General features: G+C 34.5%; 1 protein-coding gene across 1 annotated transcript in view; it reads left to right on the top strand.

Moving 5' to 3' along the window:
- The window catches only part of LOC139127974 (small G protein signaling modulator 1-like), a 270506-nt gene that overhangs the window by 86660 nt on the left and 164899 nt on the right, over window positions 1-18947 (top strand). Inside the window, 2 exon segments of the mRNA XM_070693822.1 lie at window positions 981-1111; window positions 17722-17789. Coding sequence (XP_070549923.1) covers window positions 981-1111; window positions 17722-17789 — 199 coding nt within the window.

The following is an 18947-nucleotide window of genomic DNA, read 5'->3' as shown; positions in this document are numbered from 1 at the left end:
TATTTAACAAACTTTCCTACTTAAGGAAATATATCTAGATTCGCTTGATCAAAGTTGACAAAACATACTATGTACATTGGAGATACTCTGAAATAACACTCATAAAGGTATTTTAGCATTTTTAGATAAGGTAGTTACTAATGTGCATATTTAACAAACTTTCCTAATTAGGGATATATCTGAATTGACTTGATCAAAGTTGATAAAACTTGGTACATGAATTAAAGATACAGTTAAAAGCTGTCGAAACTGAACCCTGTCTAAACTTGAAACCTGTCTAAACTGAACCCTTTTCCAAGTCCCATTCCACTAAGAACTCTGTTAAAATGACCTCTATGAACCAAACATCTCTCCAAACCGAACAATTTTTCTCAGTCCCTAAAGGGTTCAGTTTAGGTTTTACTGTACTATAATATACCCGTAATGAAAGCATTTTGAGATCAGCTAATTACCAATTTGCATATTTAACAAAATTTCCCAATTAGCGACATAAAATTTTCGATTTTCAAAAAACTTGTATGGTGAAAATTTTTCTCACTCCCAAACCTTTAAAATGAACCCCCACAAGTGGTAGATTAGAAAAGAATTAAAAAATTTGACAGTCAAAATATGTCCCCGAGGCACTTTCTACCCTAAGGTCACCTTGTCCTGTGCGATAGTTACAATATCAAAAGCTAGGCACAATTTCTTCTGTGCCTCAGAGCCTTTGGCACAGATTTTAGAGCTGGGGATGTAGCTGAAAGTTCTTTGAGTCACAAGTTTAAAGTTCTACATTTACAGCATCATTTGCTGTTGATTGGTAGCTGTTAGCAGATCAAAATGTCGTCAAGGCTATCCATGAATTTTATCAAAATGATCATTAGCCCACATTCAGTTTCATGGAATATATTATATGTGTATCATGTTTGTGTTTGCTTTTTGAAGCATTCTATTGATCTTGTGACTAATTTTATTTTTCTATTGAACTTCCTTATTGACAGAAAGAAAACATTGAATTAGTGCCAGGATATTTGTCATTACATCAAAGTGTGGATGCTTTAACTATTAAATGGACTCCCAATCAACTGATGAATGGCTGTTCTGAAGACAGTGAATCTGAAACTGATAAAAGGTTTGTATCAGAATCTTGATTGTGTGTCAAAATTTTACTATTTTGTATTCTGTTTGGTGAAGTTGCCTTGTTTTATACAGGTTAGTGGATAGAAATTCTCAATTTAAATGCATATGTTATGTAAGCAGCATCCCAACTTATAATACACTATCAAGTTTTGTGTCTTTTTGTTTGTGAAAGTAGCATATTGTATCTGCAGCATGTCTTATAATGCTTCAGCTATCAATCTACATTGGTCATATCAGTGTTTAAAATGTTTCAAAAATTAAACCATGATGATGACATTATTATATTGACAATGTAAATTATTATCTGTGTAAACTCCCCTAATCTAAGGTCAAACACAGTCCCTCCATCCATGCCTGATGGTTAATGGATTAATTATCTCTACCTAAAGGACAAACAAAAGGACACCTCTTTTTCTTATCATCTGTTAGTGAACAAATTACTAAACTTGGATGCGTTTGATCCATAGTTCAATGTGATGAGGTATTATTTATTTGCCAAATAAAACATGTGACCTTCAAAGTGGAGAAATCTTTGAAAAATTCATTTCTCACTTGATTTCACACCTTTGCATGGTGATTAAAATGTAGTCTTGTGTTCCAGACCTTGTCACTGCACTCTTACAAGAGAATCATGGTAACGTACACCGTGAGTTGTGAGGAGTGTAGGACTTACTAGTGAGTCGCGAAGTAGTCCAGTCAATTTAGGGTTTAACCTAGGACTAATTGCAACAGAAATTATTTCTTCACCATGACCTTTGGAAAGGTCTCACTAATGACATATTAAAAGTATAGGAAAATATAAGGGGTGCAAGTTGGTTAAATTTGCATATATTCAAATTAGCTATAAATGGCCTTTAAATGACTGCTATACACACATATTTGGCATGTAAACTGAATTCAAGTGACTTTTTTCATTGCAACACAATTTAGTAAGGTTCAACAAGTTACTTTCTAAATGTCTTGAAAAATAAATATCATGCAAATTAACTAATTTGCATATATTCGCAGTTTTTCCATTATTTCAGACAAAATAAATGTTTAAGCTCATATATAAACAATTTTTTTCCCTATGAAAGTGTTAAGGTTTTGCAAGAATTATCAAAATCCATCCCAAAAAAATATGAGGTTGACCTAATTTGCATGCTAATTATTTTAAAATACAAAAGGCCTAATTTGCATAATTGACACAAACTGTCTACTGTCTTCTGAATACAATACGACTACAATAGCTTCCATTGACATTTTCTGATTATTCAGAAATGCAATGAATAAAGAGAAGAGTTTCAGAGCATTACTGTTTAAATAAAGGGAATTAGAATACTTTCTTTGGATATTCTTCTTTCTTTTACGACATTAAGGTTATTCATGAAAAATCATTGGACGTGTTCAATTTTTTGACATCCATTGTTCAGTCATTCAGTTCAGTCATTCATTTCAGTTCAGTCATTTTCTCCTACAATATGTTCGATTGCTGTAAAATTTTTGAAGGGATTGTTTATGCTTTTCGTCACTATTTTCAATGACGATGGAAATATTCAGTTACTAATAAATGGTTCACCACACTTAACAGTTGTGCCTGTGAATCATCTTTCTCATTGTTGAACTATCATTGGTATCAATACGAGCATCATTTGAATTACCATGATGGTGGTGATGATGATAATTGTTATGATAATTGTAATCATATCATAAATTTCTTCCTCTTCCTCCCTGTTCACATCTTCCTCGAGGTGGTTCATTTGTTTACAGCCAGAATCCTTTCGTTGACAAAAGAAAGTCTAGATTTTGCTTTCTGCTGGGTTTATTGAGGCTGCTGCAGTTCATCGTAGAACCCATAAGAATTGGGAAGGGTAATTCAATGAAAGTTGTAAGGCAAGGGATGATATAATTGTACCGCGTATCACATCAGATCTTAGATATGCAAGTATCACTCATGGGGCTGTTTATGTAATGGACTTTCCATTTGCAGATAATTAGACTTTTGTATCATTACTAATAAGATCGATCATTCAAGGAATTGACAGTCTGGCCAATCTGAGGTGAGACTTCCATAAGGTTCAAAATACAGGATGACCAATTATATGATAATTTGATGTCAAAAATGTCCATTTGCAGATAATTAGACTTTTGTATCATTACTAATAAGATCGATCATTCAAGGAATTGACAGTCTGGCCAATCTGAGGTGAGACTTCCATAAGGTTCAAAATACAGGATGACCAATTATATGATAATTTGATGTCAAAAATGTGATATCTTAATTGATAAACTCGTTAGCGGCAGCTTCTGTGATGCAAATCCCTTCACATTTTTGTTTTCTTGTTTCACGGTTATGAAAATTAGAAAGAGCAGCTAGACATTATGAAAAGTATCTAGATTTGTTTTTACCAGTGATTTAGATTTTCAATTTTTCCTTAAATTTTATGGCTGTGCACTGTAAGATTAAACAGGAAATATCTCTCTGCAGTCCATTATATGACTTTATATTAATTTTCAATTGTTGTCTTCAAGAAACTTCAAAATTTTGAGAAATGCAGTGTCCCGCTGCTTAAGGAACAGCTTTGCTCATCACATATTTCATGATAATTGGCAGTATAGTATAATAATTGTACCTCTATATCATCATGATCATTATAATTGTATTTCTATATCATTATTATCATAAATTTCTGTATGTGGCATTAACAGGCAAGTACGTTGCACACAGTCAAAAGTATATCTAATTTACCATTGACAACATAACCTGGTCTTTAATTACATTTTACCAACACTTAATCTATATTAGTAATACCGGTCAGGGTGAAAATAGAAGAAATCATTAGAGCTGAAACAAATTTTCTTCAGCCTCCCTTAGTACAAAGCGTTGGTTATTTGGCCAAGCATTTTGGTATACATTAAGATAATCAAAATCCGCCAGAAAGTTCAAATTTTATTGGCAGGTATAGGGATTAAATTGTCTTGACATTATGGAAATTCTCTAGATAATTGAAACGAACTATACGAATCAATCATTGTTTAGTTTCACAGAGCTTTTCATTCTGTACGCCCTATTAGTATATAATCATTACAATGAGTTAGAAAACAGTAAATTTCTTTGTACTGGGCAAAATGTTCATTCAAGTCATAAAATGATCATCTTTCGATAGGAAGTACTTAAAGTAGTAGTGTCTCTTAATGTAACTTCTCATTTTACTGATAATATAATTAATTAAAATAAGCTGATGTCAATTTGAAAAATTAAAGAAACTTATTTTAATGATCATCATATAGGATTTATGCACAAGAGGAATCGTTCAAAAAATAGGTAAAATATATTTAGCGATGTAGTAAAAAATTCCAATCTCTCTTTACGATATTGTATAACATTTCAAGTTTCAAGTATTACATTTAATAGAATGTAGGCATTTCCTATAAAATCTTTTACAATTAGCCCTGTTGCACAATGTAGATTGTATTAGACTTTGAATATACCTTTTTTTGGATCTTTTAAATATTTAAGGTGAAGAAATAATTGATGTTCCAATTAAAAAAAGGAAGTGACACGGTTGACTTATTGAATTAATGCAAATAAGAACTATTATTGTTGTAAGATATATTTGAAAACATTGCCTAAATTAAAAACGCAAAAATGATCTTACATAGTCATTATAATGTCTGCTTATCTCTTAAATGACTTTCGTAAAAAGATTATCAGCACCAGGTTTGTATAGATCTATGACCCGTTTAGCCTTTGGGTAAATTAGCTGTCTTATGCACAACTTCATTAAACTTACGGCATGCAATTTTTATGAACCTACTAAAATTTACAATGAAGAAATAGTTCTAATGATCTCTGTTGTTTTTTAACATTACATATAGTCATTTATAGGTCAAAGAAAGGCAAACTTGTAAAGTGGTAGGAGGGGCACATAGCAGTTATGTAAAATGAGGAATCTTAAACAATATGATGCATTGCCTATACACACACAAAAAAATTAAATAATCAAATTGCTTGAATAAAATGTCAATTTGATCAATATATTTTAAGAAATCTATTAACAGCAACGATTTTGTTCCCATTTCTGAGTTTTACATTTATTCAAATTATGCACTGTCTCACCTCTTCCTCTTAGAGTTTACTAGTCGTTTTGTTTGTCGTTCTGGGACCCTCCCGAAATACAAAGTGGAAACATAAACTACTTTTTGTGTTGATTAAATATAATTTTTAAGTGAAATGCAGTGAAAAGTGAAACACAGTGGCAGCCATACTTGATTTACGCAAAATAGGAATATTTCTCGGGTGATAAAATATATTCAAAAATATTGCCTGGACAAAAAATTAGATAAATGCATACATTACTTGAACATAATGTCGCGTTTTCCTCAATTCAATATGCATATTTCTTTTATCAGTGAATGTAGTGCACCCATTATCCGTTTACACCGAAACAAATTAGGTATTTTATACCGCTTAGATTGTATTGGAAATTTTGTTTGTCATTCTAGGACCTCTCTAAAATACACTGAGAAAAACTAATTCTATTGCTGTCAGAAGTAGCTTAAAATAGTTATTAATTAGGGATATTCAAAGAAAAAGAAGTGTTGTGGCGGCCATATTGAATTTATGCAAATGAGGAATATTTCTATGACGACAAAATATTTCCATCAACATTACCTAAACCTAAAACAAGGCAAATAAGCGGAAAACCTGTATATATCATGATTCTACAAAATGTTTTTAGTAGAAACATGCTATCAGCACCTAGTTTGTAACCATAACCTTTTTACATTTATGCAAATTAACGGTAAGCATTGTTTACATCTGTAGATTGTACTAGCTTTTAGTATGTCATTGTAGGACTTCTCTGAAATACACAGTGAATAAATTATTCTATTGCTGTCAAATGTAGCTTAAAAATAGTTAATTGGGAAAAATACAAAGAAAAATGAAGGTTGTGGCGGCTATATTGGATTTATGCAAATAAGGAATATTTCTATGACGACAAAATATTTCCATCAACATTACCTTGACCAAAAACAAAGCAAATAACCCAAAAAACCTGCATAACATATCATGTTTAGCCAAATATTTTTAGCAGAAACATTTTATCAGCACCAAGTTTGTAATCATAATCTTTTTACATCAATGCAAATTAGGCATTGTTTACAATTCTAGATTGTACTACGCTTTTAATATGTTATTCTAGGATTTCTCCAAAATACAAAGTGAAAAAATTATTCTATTGCTGTCAGTAGTAGCTTAAAAATAGTTATTAATTAGAGAAAAACAAAGAAAAGTGAAGTGCTGTGGTGGCCATATTGGATTTATTCAAATTAGGAATATTTCTATGACGACAAAATATGTCCCTCAACATTGCCTAATCCAAAAAGGAGGCAAACAAGCGAAAAAAACTGTATCAAAATTATGTTTAGCCACATATTTTAAGTAGAAACCATCTATCAGCGACAATTTTATACCCATGAGCCCCCTTTACATTTATGCAAATTAGGCACTGTTGCACCCCTTAGATTTTATTATACTTTTAGTATGTTATTTCTAGGACCTTTCCAAAATGCATGGTGAAGAAATAATTTCTGTTGCAATTAGTCCTAGGTTGACCCCTTTTTTGGCTTAGATTGACTGGACTAAAGTGATGAGGTCAGGAGATTACCAATATTTGCATTATGAGATATTTATATGCACCAATGAAACAGTGTTATTGACATTTTCAGCTGTGCCAAGATGTTATGCATATTTCAATAGGAGGAGCTTGTAAAATTAATGACCAATTGATTGGGAACAACATGTGACTGACAGGATCGATAAACTAGCTAGAAGTTTTACCTAAACAAAAGAAATGCAGATCACATGTTAAAACTTTCTGGGATTTCCAAAATAATGAAACTCATTCTGAGTTCATCAAACAAAAAATTGGAACTGACCTCAGAACTGAAGAGGGCAATCAATTTTTGCAAAGAGAGACTATCAATAGAGTGTTTATGACATATAAAGATTGAAGCCATTTACCACCTTTGTACAAGAACAAGAATGTCAGTCAACTTGTCAACTGGATATGTAAAATATGTGCTCTCTTCCAAATTGCACAATTCTGCAATGGTGCATGTAAGACCAAAACAACACAGGTCTGTTGGGCTTCTGTTGGTGTTCTGTGCAATCTATAGTAATCACGTAATACAGAACATTATGTCAACGGACGCCATAATTTTGCTACGTGCCAAGGAGTTTGGTGGTTGGCAGTTGATCGCGATTTTTAAAATTTTGGCACAGAATAATGACCACAGTACTTGTCAACTTGACAGAACAAAGTGTGATGTAGGCTTAATGTGAAATAAGTTCAGAAGACAGTGAAATTAGTTCTCATATGAATAGAAATGAAATTTATTAAATCGAATTTAGGACGATCAGTGCTTGCTCTGTTTTTAAAGTGAACCATTCCTGGTCTTCCTTGTGTTCAGTGATTACCAAGAAGTGACATTGGACTTCCATAGTCCTGAGCACCTTTCAGTGACCTTTTACTAGTGTACCCTTTAAAAAGCAAAGTCTATTGCTCTAAACTAAATATATCATTATAGTTATCCATTATACACATAACGAGAAAAATATGAGGCATATGACGTCTGTGGTTTAATTTTAAACTTCAAACTTTATATGCAATGAGAGAACGGTGAAATGTTGCTCTTGGTTGCAAAAACTTTGCATCTTTGGGACAAACTGAGGGTAAATCACACACTATATTGGAGAAAGAGTGTTGGTCATCGTTTTCATTACCAGAAAGTTGCAATACAATGTTACTGTGGTAACACAGCATTTTCACATCGGTTGATCCTTTGAAGGTGCTCCTGTAGTAGAAGGACACATGCAAAGGAGTGATAATTATTAGGTCTTATCGCTGAAGTTGATAGAAAATAACAACTTACCTGTGAAAGGTGGGGTTTTAACTAAGAAAACTCTTTATTGCAGAACAAGTAAAACATATTCATGTTTACAATAGAGCTGCAGCACGATTTAATATCAAATATGTCAGGGATGTGATGTCATCTTGCTCATACTTACAATGTACTTGTTTTTGTTTGTAGTGCATTACAACCCACAACAAATAGTGTAAATCAAACAGTTCTTTGATGTTGGTGGCGTGAAATGTTAATGGTTCTACTCCGGAATAAAAAGGACGCGATGCGTTCTACACACTCAGTACGCCCTAATAATCACGTGATGCCGGTACAAACAAGCCCACATGTGTTCTGAACGCGTATGGAAATACACGTACGTCTATGCGCGTTTGCGCGCATGGCTTTGTTTGTACCGTGATCGATTCGAATTCCGGGTTTGGCCTATTGTTGTTAACTCATATCGCGTGGTCTGTCAAAAAGAAAGTAGCTACATTTTCAGACCTTTGATGGAGGGACCGTTGTTAAAGCCAGCAAGTAGTACAAGTATAAACCTGATAAAATAGTTGCATGAAGTACATTTTCTTTGCAGTCACTGTACCCTTAGGATAGAAAAGCCATGATTCAGAATGTTACCAGGGGCAGCAACATTTATCAGCTTTGAGCAAGACTTTGTTGAAGCATGTGAAGTCGACAAACTGCAAATTCACTTGAATTGAAGTCCTAGTTTATGACGGGAAACTGCACATGTAGGCGTAAAGAAGGCCTTTTGGCACTGTCTCTTTGATTGGATATTGACTTTTTAAAATAGATAAAAAATGATCAGTGATCAATCAATAATGAGCATATTGTGAAGATGTTACCTGGTCACAGTGAGCAAGGTCATGTCTTTGCATGCTGAATATTCATCTTTGATTTTCAAAACCAAGCTGCCAGAAATCACACCATGGGTTAGTGGTTAGCATGTATGGCTCTTGAGGGAAAGCCTGTAGGTTTGAATTCTGGTGTTTGCATGCATTGTGTAGGGTCTTGTTAGGTGATGTCAATGTGGGCTTTGGAGGTCTGACTGCGTTAAAAAAAGAAGTCATAGGCAGGTAGTGAACAAGGACTGGTGTGACATTAGCCTTGAACAGCTTGCTGTGAGTAAGAAAAATTCAGAAAGGATGAAACAGTTGGTATACATCATCACAAATTTTCCTGTGGTGGAAAGATACTCCACAACAATATTGTTGCACTATACAATGTTTGCAGGACAATAATTCAACAATGTAGAGGTTTGAAACATTCAAATATCAAATCTTGTCAGCTATTTCTTATAGGACAATGAATAGATTGTCAAAGTGCCAAGAGTAACAAATTTACATTACTTTGCAGGTGTATTTCATGGAAAGTAATAAAAGTTTTCAGAGCAAAAAATTGTTGATGAAAAGTGTTTGAGTGTTTTTATCACAACTGGAAGTTGTGATATAGAGGTGGTTTCAACCGGTGTTTGATGTCGTCCATTTCCGTAAACAACAAAAAGTCAAAAACTGCTGAACAGACTGCACTGATATTTGATACCGATACATAGACTGGTTCCAAGGTTCCAATTCGGAAAAATGGAGCCAAACGGAGCGCCGGTTAGATATTTTGGGAAATTTCTAACCCCCCTTTTTATCTAATTGATTTTAGGGGTCTTTCATATATGTAGTTTTGGAATGTACACCAATCCTGCATTGTGGACTGTTTTATGATTTGTTGAACAGAAATGAGGTTTTGATGAATGTTAGAAATATGCAGGATGGCTGATTCGAAGTATAAGAGATTTCTATGGTCTTTTGGGCATCAAAAGCATTAAAAAAAACATATTTCATAGTTTAGATTCTCACTTTTGAGATGACCCTAGGCATTTGTTAAGTAAACATCCTTGAGTCAATATACAGACTTTGACATTCCAGAGATTAAGTATCCACAACCTCACATGTTACAGTCTTTCACTACAATGGTATGGCCCAAACCAATTGTTATCAATGGAGAGTGTGGACCTGTCTACAGGAAATTGGGGTGAACAGGTTAGACAATGACGTTACAAGTTGTAGGTTAGTTATCAAGGTAGCACCAACATAGAGTCCTGAGCATCTGTCCATGTGTTCTCACAGCAAATTACAGGGAAAAAAATTATTTGAGAAGTTTCTCTCCTTTTAAATAGAAGTATATTACAATTTAAACCTGTCATGGATAGATTGCTCTCAAATGATCTGAAACACAGTTATTGCCCATTAGCAACAAATCCATAGCAAGATTTATGTAAAGTTCATGAACTTACACGAGGTATTAGACAAAAGATGACCATGACTTTGCTACTTTTCAACATTTATTTCAATCAGATTTCCCCAGCTTAGTGTATAATTTTGTAATCTTAATTACTGTCAACTTAGCTTTACTAACTTATTCATACCTCATTATTCTTACACTACTGTTATACCTTATAACCACAAAATTTCAAGAGATGCATATATGATTGTCACTTAACAAACAATTTACAAATATGTCTTCTGCTTTTTCTCCATATACATATACATGTCTCTTTTCTCATAAAAATGAGCTTAAAATCGCAATGTGAAAAATAGTCTTTCAGCTATATGTTGCTCATTGACTTCCTGGTCTGTCTAATTCACAGTGAGTGTGGTTGTTGATAAATGCCGATAATACTAGGCGGTCATTATGTCCAAGCGCCATTGGCGGTATTTTTTAACATAATGACCATAGGTCATTATCACATCTGGAAGTTGTGATATAGGGTTAGCTTCAACCGGTGGTGGACAGTGTCCATTTTCCGTAAACGACAAAAAGTCAAAAACCGCTGAACAGACTGCATTGATATTTGGTAGAGATATTCAGACTAATTCCAAGGTTCCGATTCAGAAAAATGGAGCCAAACGGAGCAGCAGTTAGATAGTTTTGGGAAATTTCTAACCCCCCTTTAACTAATTGATTTTAGGGGTCTTTCATATATGTAGTTTTGGAATGTACACCAATCCTGCATTGTGGACTATTTAATGAGTTGTGGAACAGAAATGAGATTTTGATGAATGTTACAAATATGCAGGATGGCTGATTCAAAGTATCAGAGATTTTCATGCGCTTTTGGTAATAAAATTGATAAAAAACAACATATTTAATGTTTTAGATTTCTCACATTTGTTATGACCCTTAACATTACAGACTTGATGACATAACTAGCTGCTAGACCTGTTTACTGGCACATTGATTTAAAGACAAAGATCGTTTTATTTTGTAATAAGGACGTGTGATTTCGTAAAACATAGTCTATTAGCCTGGAAATGTGATTTTTGCGAATATTGCTTACCCCACTGACAAACAGTGTGGTTTGAAAATGGCTGGAATTCGCTACTTCGGGACTTTGTTTTCTGTGTGCATTTACTGACAAACTCCAAACCCGCAGCACCTACCCATTCAGTATTTCATGTACAGGTGTACCCAGAGATAGAGTAGTTTCACAATGTGCCAGTTGTGATCAAGTGCCATTGGCGCTATTTTTTATTTATTATAAGAGTGCGGTTTCAAATACAATTTTTAGTTCCACTGTCAGTGATGCGGAACTTATCAAATAGGCTGATTTTCTGTCTTTGGGTGTCTGTCTGTCCGTCCTCCATCCGTCCATCTTCCATCCGTCCGTCGTCCCTCGATCATCTGTCAAGTTGCCTTCTTCTCTGAAATCGCATGTCAAATTACTTTGAAATTTGATATGCATTTCACTTGGGGTGGCCTTAATTAGGTGTGTTCAAATTGTTAAATATGCAAATTTGTATTTTTAAGGCAAGTTTTGTCAGTTTTGGTCAAAAATTTATTTTACCAAAACTGCTTGTCTTGCAACGTTCATATTTTGCTTTCAGGTTCATAGGGATGATCAAAGTGTGATATATTCAAATCATGATGAAATCTACAATTTTGTATTTTTGTGGCAATTGTTGGTCAAAAAATGTTTCTCAAAAACTCCTCATCTGATAGCTTTGATATTTGGTATACACATTTCTATAGATGAACTTAATGTGATGTACTGAAATAATGATGAAATCTGCGATTTTGTATTTTTAGGGCAATTTTTGCCCTTTTTGGTCAAAAAAATTCTCAAAAAACTAGTCTCACAGCTTTAGTAGACATATTTTTACAGATGATCTAAATGTGATATGTTCAAATTATGATGAAAGCTTCAATAGTACTGATCGCAAATGATGTCATTTTTAGCTCATATTTGGTATTTATATAAATACCAAAAAGAGCTTATATGGTGAGTCGATGGCGTCTGTATGTCTGTATGTATGTGGGTATGTATGTGCGGATGTATGTCCGTCACATGCAAAGGCTCCCGTACCGCCAAAGCTACCATCTCAGTATTTGGTGTACAGGTAGATGCAGGGGTTGAGATGTGACGATGTTCAAATGAACATGTCAGTGTCAAAAATATACAAATGAGGAAAGAAAAAGGGGAAATCCTGCAAATGTGCAGGAGTGGTGGCAGTAATTGAAACAGCCCACACATATGAGTAAGAGATTTTTGACCTTTAACCTATTTGTATGCAGGGTACCTATTATGTGTGGGAGTGGTGGCAGTAACTGAAATAGCTAATTAGTCATTTCCTGTCATTGTTTATGACGTATTAACAGACCTGCTCAAATCGTAGACAGTAGGGGGGGAAGACTGTCTATGCTCAAACTAAGAGGGACTGGCTGTTTCCGCTATGCATGTTGCTAAAGTTGACCTTCAGTACCTAAAGTTTCAGACCTTATTTACTTTTGTCATTCTTGTTTTTCTGGTTTAAATATTTCTTGTTGTTTTTCTGGTTGTACTGTGCAGAAATCATTGTCATAACATCAACGTAGAATTTTCCTGCACTGAACAGATAGAAACAACACTTATTGTTGACCTTTGGTATGTACCAATTCTGATCAAATTTCAGCGAAACCATGTAATTGCGGTATTTTTCTTTCTTATTAATATGCATAAATAAACATTTGTCCTCATTTTCCGCATAAACGACAAAAATAAACCTGATAATGTTACAATGACTACAAAAAGTTACATAATTCATTTGAATTTATGGCTCAGACTACAAGCTGCAACAACAGCCGCAGATGCAACAACAAAATTTGTCCAAATTTCAGGCAGCATTGTCCAGTGTTACACGCATGCAGCTATATTTAGTAGCAAACCTGAAATCACAATTTTTTCTCAGAACCTCATCAAAAATGAAAATTGACAGACAACATGTATTATTGTTGGTTTCGCAAGTTTTGCTAATTCAGACGAAAAGCTTGCCAAATGGTATTTTTAGTCCCCACGGACACCATCCGGGGGGACTTATAGGTTTGGTCATGTCCGTGCGTGCGTGCGTGCGTGCGTGCGTGCGTTCACGCAGATATCTCAGAGATGCCTGCAGCGATTTCATTCAAACTTGATACAAGGATTACTTTACATGTCATACATATGCACTTTGATTTATTTTGTGATACGATCCAATATGGCCGCCAGGCGGCCATTTTATTACGATTTTTTAATGTACAGAGCCATAACTCAGTCATGTCTCAACCGATTTTATTCCAACCTGGTACAAGGACATTGACCTATGTCATACATATGCACGTCGATTTGTTCTGTGTTACAATCCAATATGGCCACCAGGCGGCCATTTTATTATGATTTTTTCATGTACAGAGCCATAACTCAGGCATATCTCAACCAATTTTATTCAAAGTTGGTACAAGGACATTGACCAATGTCATAGATATGCACATCGATTTATTTTGTGATATGATCCAATATGGCTGCCATGCGGCCATTTTTTACGATTTTTTCATGTAGAGAGCCTTAACTCAGACATGTATTAAGTGAATTTATTCAAAGTTGGTACAAAGAGATTGACTAATGTCATACATATGCACATCAATTTGTTTTGTGATACGATCCAATATGGCTGCCAGGCGGCCATTTTATTACGATTTTTTTATGTACAGAGCCATAACTCAGGCATATCTCAACCGATTTTATTCAAAGTTGGTACATGGACATTGACTTATGTCATACATATACCTGTTGATTTTTTAAACAGTAAGATCAAAAATTGCTGCATGGCGGCGATTTTGTCACGATTGTCTCATGTACAGAGCCATAACTTAGACATTTCCACCAGTATCATTCAAAGTTGGTACAAGGACATTGACCTATTTCAGACATATGCTAGTCAATTTGTTTCACGTCATGTAGCAGTATCATGTCAATTATTGAAGTTTCGTAATTAGGCTGATATGTCAAGAAATACTGCATCAAATTTCATGAAACTTTGTACAGATGTTAAGCTCACATTGCTTTAAAGGTATACTGTCACCTGTTCCAATTTTGCCACAGTAACCATGGAAAGAAAAAATATAACCAATCACAGATTTTAAGCGGGTGGCCGCTTTTTAAAACAGCGCCCTCACATGGGCATTTTGAATACGAAGGAACGCCCCTTTGACCATATATGGGCATATTTAGATTACAGGTGAATGTATACCTTTAACATTGAAAAAGACATTTATCAGTGTCATTTTAATTAATTTGTAATTGAATATGTAATGAACTTTCCTAATTATAGTGATATATCCACAAATACAACGTCAAATTTGATGAAACTTGATACAGATGTTGATCTCATAGTGTTGTAAATAATGCATCAAACTTTATGAAATATGGTACCGGTCGTTATCTGTTAGTGTTAGGATAGTATGCAAAAATGTTTTGCAACATCCTGTTGATTAATTCCTAGTTGACTCATTTAATGACCTTTAGGATGGTGGCCTACATTGGTTTTATGTTTTCATCACCGTGGAACTCATTCTTGGCCATTGAGCACCATCTTTATCAAAGTATTTTTTTTTTTTTTTTTTTTTAAATTTTTTTTATTTCAAAAAAAAGAAGAAGCACAACAAGAAAGGAGAAAAACAAAAGGAAAGGAAAAGACAAAACCCACGGGGAAAACTACAAAAAATGAGTAATTAAATTTTACAAGTCTTGTAAGATTCTATCTAACACCTGCATAGAATCCCTAGTCTTACGGTTGTTGCTATTATATTCGAGAATTTTTCTATAATATCTAAGCTTTTCTAAGAGTACGGCCGGCTTTGGAATGATTTCGGCAAATCTACAACTGTAAATATATCTTTTTGTTAAAAGACAAATAAGATTCCAGCTCTGAAACAAAGTTTCTGTATTTGTGATCCCAAGAATTACTTCCTTTTCTGTAAAGTTAACATTACTTCTTGTGAAAAGAAAATTCCAAATTTGTTTTACTTGGGAACATTCGTAAAATAGATGTATAATGGTTTCAGTCTCTTGGTTACAAAAAGTACAAGTCTCATGTTCAGAAAGGTTTCTCAGGAAAAGAAATCTGTTTGTTACAATAATACGATTAAGGACTTTGAATTGAAGGCTTTGAAGAGCCACATCATCTGTCACTTTTTTGGGTAAAATATAATATTTCGAAAAGTTCTCTTTACAAACATTGAAAATAGTACACCACTTCTCCTTAGAGGGCTGTGGTTTAATCTTGGCTTTTACATCTAATTCAAGATATTTAGCATACACGGTTTTACATATCAAAGTATTTTTATCACAGACCTAATTAATGAAGAGGACTCTGTCCTCTCTGAGGACCTGTAATCAAAGTAGCCAATAACAAGTGGGGACTGTGTCATCAAAGATGACTTGTTCTCTTGCATTTTGCAATTTGTCAAACATGCAGCAGAAGCACTGCAATTAAAATGCAACTGTTACAGTGAATTCTTAAAGCAGCTGAAAGTCATCCTCTCTGACCATTCTCCTTGCGTAAAGCCTTATCTATGTACAGATTGAATAGCACCAGTGACCAAGTGACCTACATTTGGTTCATGACATTTTTTAGCTCGCATTTGGTTATACCAATATGAGATTATCATATAGAGCTGAAGTCGGTGGCATCTGTATGTATGTGTGTATGTATGTAATGAAATACGTACGTACGTACAGTATGTCCGTCAACTTCAAAAACTCACGAACTGCTGCTCTTTTTAGCTCGGTATTTAGTCTGTGGATGCATCCTGGGCTGTAGATGGGATTTTGTTCAAATGAAGTTTGCAGTGCCCAAATTATGCAAATGAACTTTAAAAATGTGAAAATGGTCAAAAATCAATAACTCAAGAACTGTTGGTTTGATTGCTTTGAAAATTGGTATGCAAGTACCTTAGGTAGACCATTTACAGTTTTATGTTTATCGTGAAGATATCTTGAATTTTGTATTTTTGCTGAATTTTTTGGTTATTTTCCTCATTTTAAGTAAAAATTCTTCTTCTCTGAAACCGCCAGCACAGTTTCTCTCAAATTTGGGTAAGATGTTTGCAAGGGTGTTACCCTTCTAATTTGTTGAAATTATGACAAAATTTGAAAAATTACTGTTTTTGGGCAATTTTTGTCATTTTTGGTCAAAAAATCGTAAAAAAAAATTTCTTTTTAAAGCCCCTGGACAGACAGCTTTTGTATTTGGTGTACAGATATCCAGGGAATTGTCCTGAAATATACAAATTTGTATTTTTAAGACAATTTTGTCATTTTTGGTCAAGAAAACTTGTTCTCAAAATTACGTGTTTGATAGCTTTGTAATTTGGTACAAAAGTCCCGAGGGATGTTAATAGATAAATTTTCTGCTCAAAGTGTTGGGAAGCTCCCAAATTTTTATATTTTAGGCAATTTTCTCAGTTTGTGACCTTAAATGACCTACACCAACCTTTATGTTGTGAGACAGTTTCGAAGGCTGTGAACATAATTTTGTCATATTTGGTATCGATTTGTAGTAAAATTTGATCCAGAAAACAAAGCTGAGGTAATTTTTTTCATTGCGGATCAATTTTTGCAACATTTCCATGTAAGACACACAAGAACTGATGAAAAATTTGGATCCCATCTCATCCCACCCCCCTCCCCCCCCCCCCCCCCCCCCCCCCCCCCCCCCCCCCCCCCCCATGGAAGGCATTTCACTACCTGTAACTAATTTAAGTGCTGTTTACACTCGAATGATAGCACCCATAGCATTAATTAAAAAATCCCCAAGGTTGTAAGTATATTTCCTGCCATCTGGCCTTATGTAAACATGATCAACAAAGGGATGGAACATTTGATATTCAGGAGGGGGTAGGGTCTAGAAGATTGATGAGGTAGCATTACTTTTTACCAGATCCCTTGTACATTTTTTTCCCACTCTTTATTTTTTTCCCACTCTTCCAACCTTTTCTTTTTGTCAAGCCTTCTCTGGCTAATTTTTTTCCTTGACATTTGCTTCTGTATGTAGGATCTGCTTGTCCTATTGCTATAGAAGTTGATATGCATGTCCCTAAAGATGACCTCCAGTACCTAAGTTGCAGAGCTTATTTGCTTTTGTCAGTCTTGTTCTTCTGGTTTAAATATTTTTGAATGGACCAATTCAAACTGAATGTGAGCACACTGTCCTTGATGTTTTTTTCTCTTGTATGCCTTAACCTTTGGAAAAACTATATTAACAACATAGTGATGAAAGACACTGAAGATTTCATAACATTCAAGCGTTGTCAGTGTGTGGAAGAATAGACACTACTGTCTGTGATAGAAGTGTTTTGTGTTTTCATGAAGATAGTATTCTAATTATTGGTTTTATTTTAATTAAATAGCCTGTACTGGGAGTATGCAGTTACTGTACATCTGGATGAGATTGTCTATCTACATTGCCACCAACAACGTAAGTAATCCTTACAAACAATGCTTTTCATGTCATGTTGCATGTATAACATACACAGTTAGCTTGGGTATCACATCACATGATTCATTGACTGATGGCCTGCTGTAAACCTGCATGGTTTAAGTCTATCCAGAAAGCTGGTCAGTTGATTTACACAGACTTGATCTAGCAATTTTACTTAAAAAATCTCATATTGTTTATTCATTCTGTGATGTGATGTGATGTGATGTGATTTAAAATGCATCAAAATGTGTGGTATTGCACTTTTAGTCAAAAAAAGTCAAGATATTACAGATATTTCAAGATTTGATTGTAGGTGCATTGGACTTGAAGGTTAAATTCCAGAAAAAAATCTTGTTGATTACATGGTATACTTTTTCCATCATCACAGCCATGTATTAAACACAGAAGTAATAAAAGTCACACTTCATTTCAAAAAACTGGTCAGAAATTGCTTTCAAATTTTCTAAGCAGCTTTTTAGGGATTATTGAAAACCATGAAAATGAGAAAAACATTTGCATATTCATATCTTTGAGGATATTCTTGTCATATTTAGCTCTGGTGTCTGTGACGTAGAGCTTATCAGATAGGCAAGTATCTATTGTCAGTCAGCGGTGTAAGCATTCATCAAATTTTTAGCTCCGCTGTCAGCGACTCGGAGCTTATCAAATAGGTTGATCTTCTGTCGTCCGTCAACAATTGCCCTCTCCTCTGAAACCTCGTCTGATTGCTTTGAAATTTTATATGCAGTTCACTTTGGGTGACCTCACTTAAGTTGTCCAAATCATAGTGAAATTTGCATATTTCTATTTTTGGGGCTTTTTTTGCTGTTTTTAGCTCCGCTGTCAGCGACGCGGAGCTTATCAAATAGGTTGATTTTCCGTCGTCGTCCGTCGTTGTCCGTCGTCCGTCAACAATTGCCTTCTGCTCTAAAACCGCAAGTCCAATTGCTTTGAAATTTTATATGCAGTTCACTTGGGGTGACCTCACTTAAGTTTGTTCAAATTGTGGTGATATTTGCATATTTGTATTTTTGGGGCATTTTTTGGTGTTTTTGGTAAAAAAATCTTCTTCTCTGAAACTGCTTGTTCGATTGCTTTTAAATTTGATATGCAGTTTACTTAGGGTGACTTCAGTTAGATTTGTACAAATCCTGG

Source organism: Ptychodera flava, unplaced genomic scaffold (assembly GCF_041260155.1).
Source record: "Ptychodera flava strain L36383 unplaced genomic scaffold, AS_Pfla_20210202 Scaffold_40__1_contigs__length_1388640_pilon, whole genome shotgun sequence".
Classification (NCBI taxonomy): Eukaryota; Metazoa; Hemichordata; class Enteropneusta; family Ptychoderidae; genus Ptychodera; species Ptychodera flava.
Note: the sequence above shows the minus strand (reverse complement) of the source record. Positions and strands in the feature narration are given on the sequence as shown.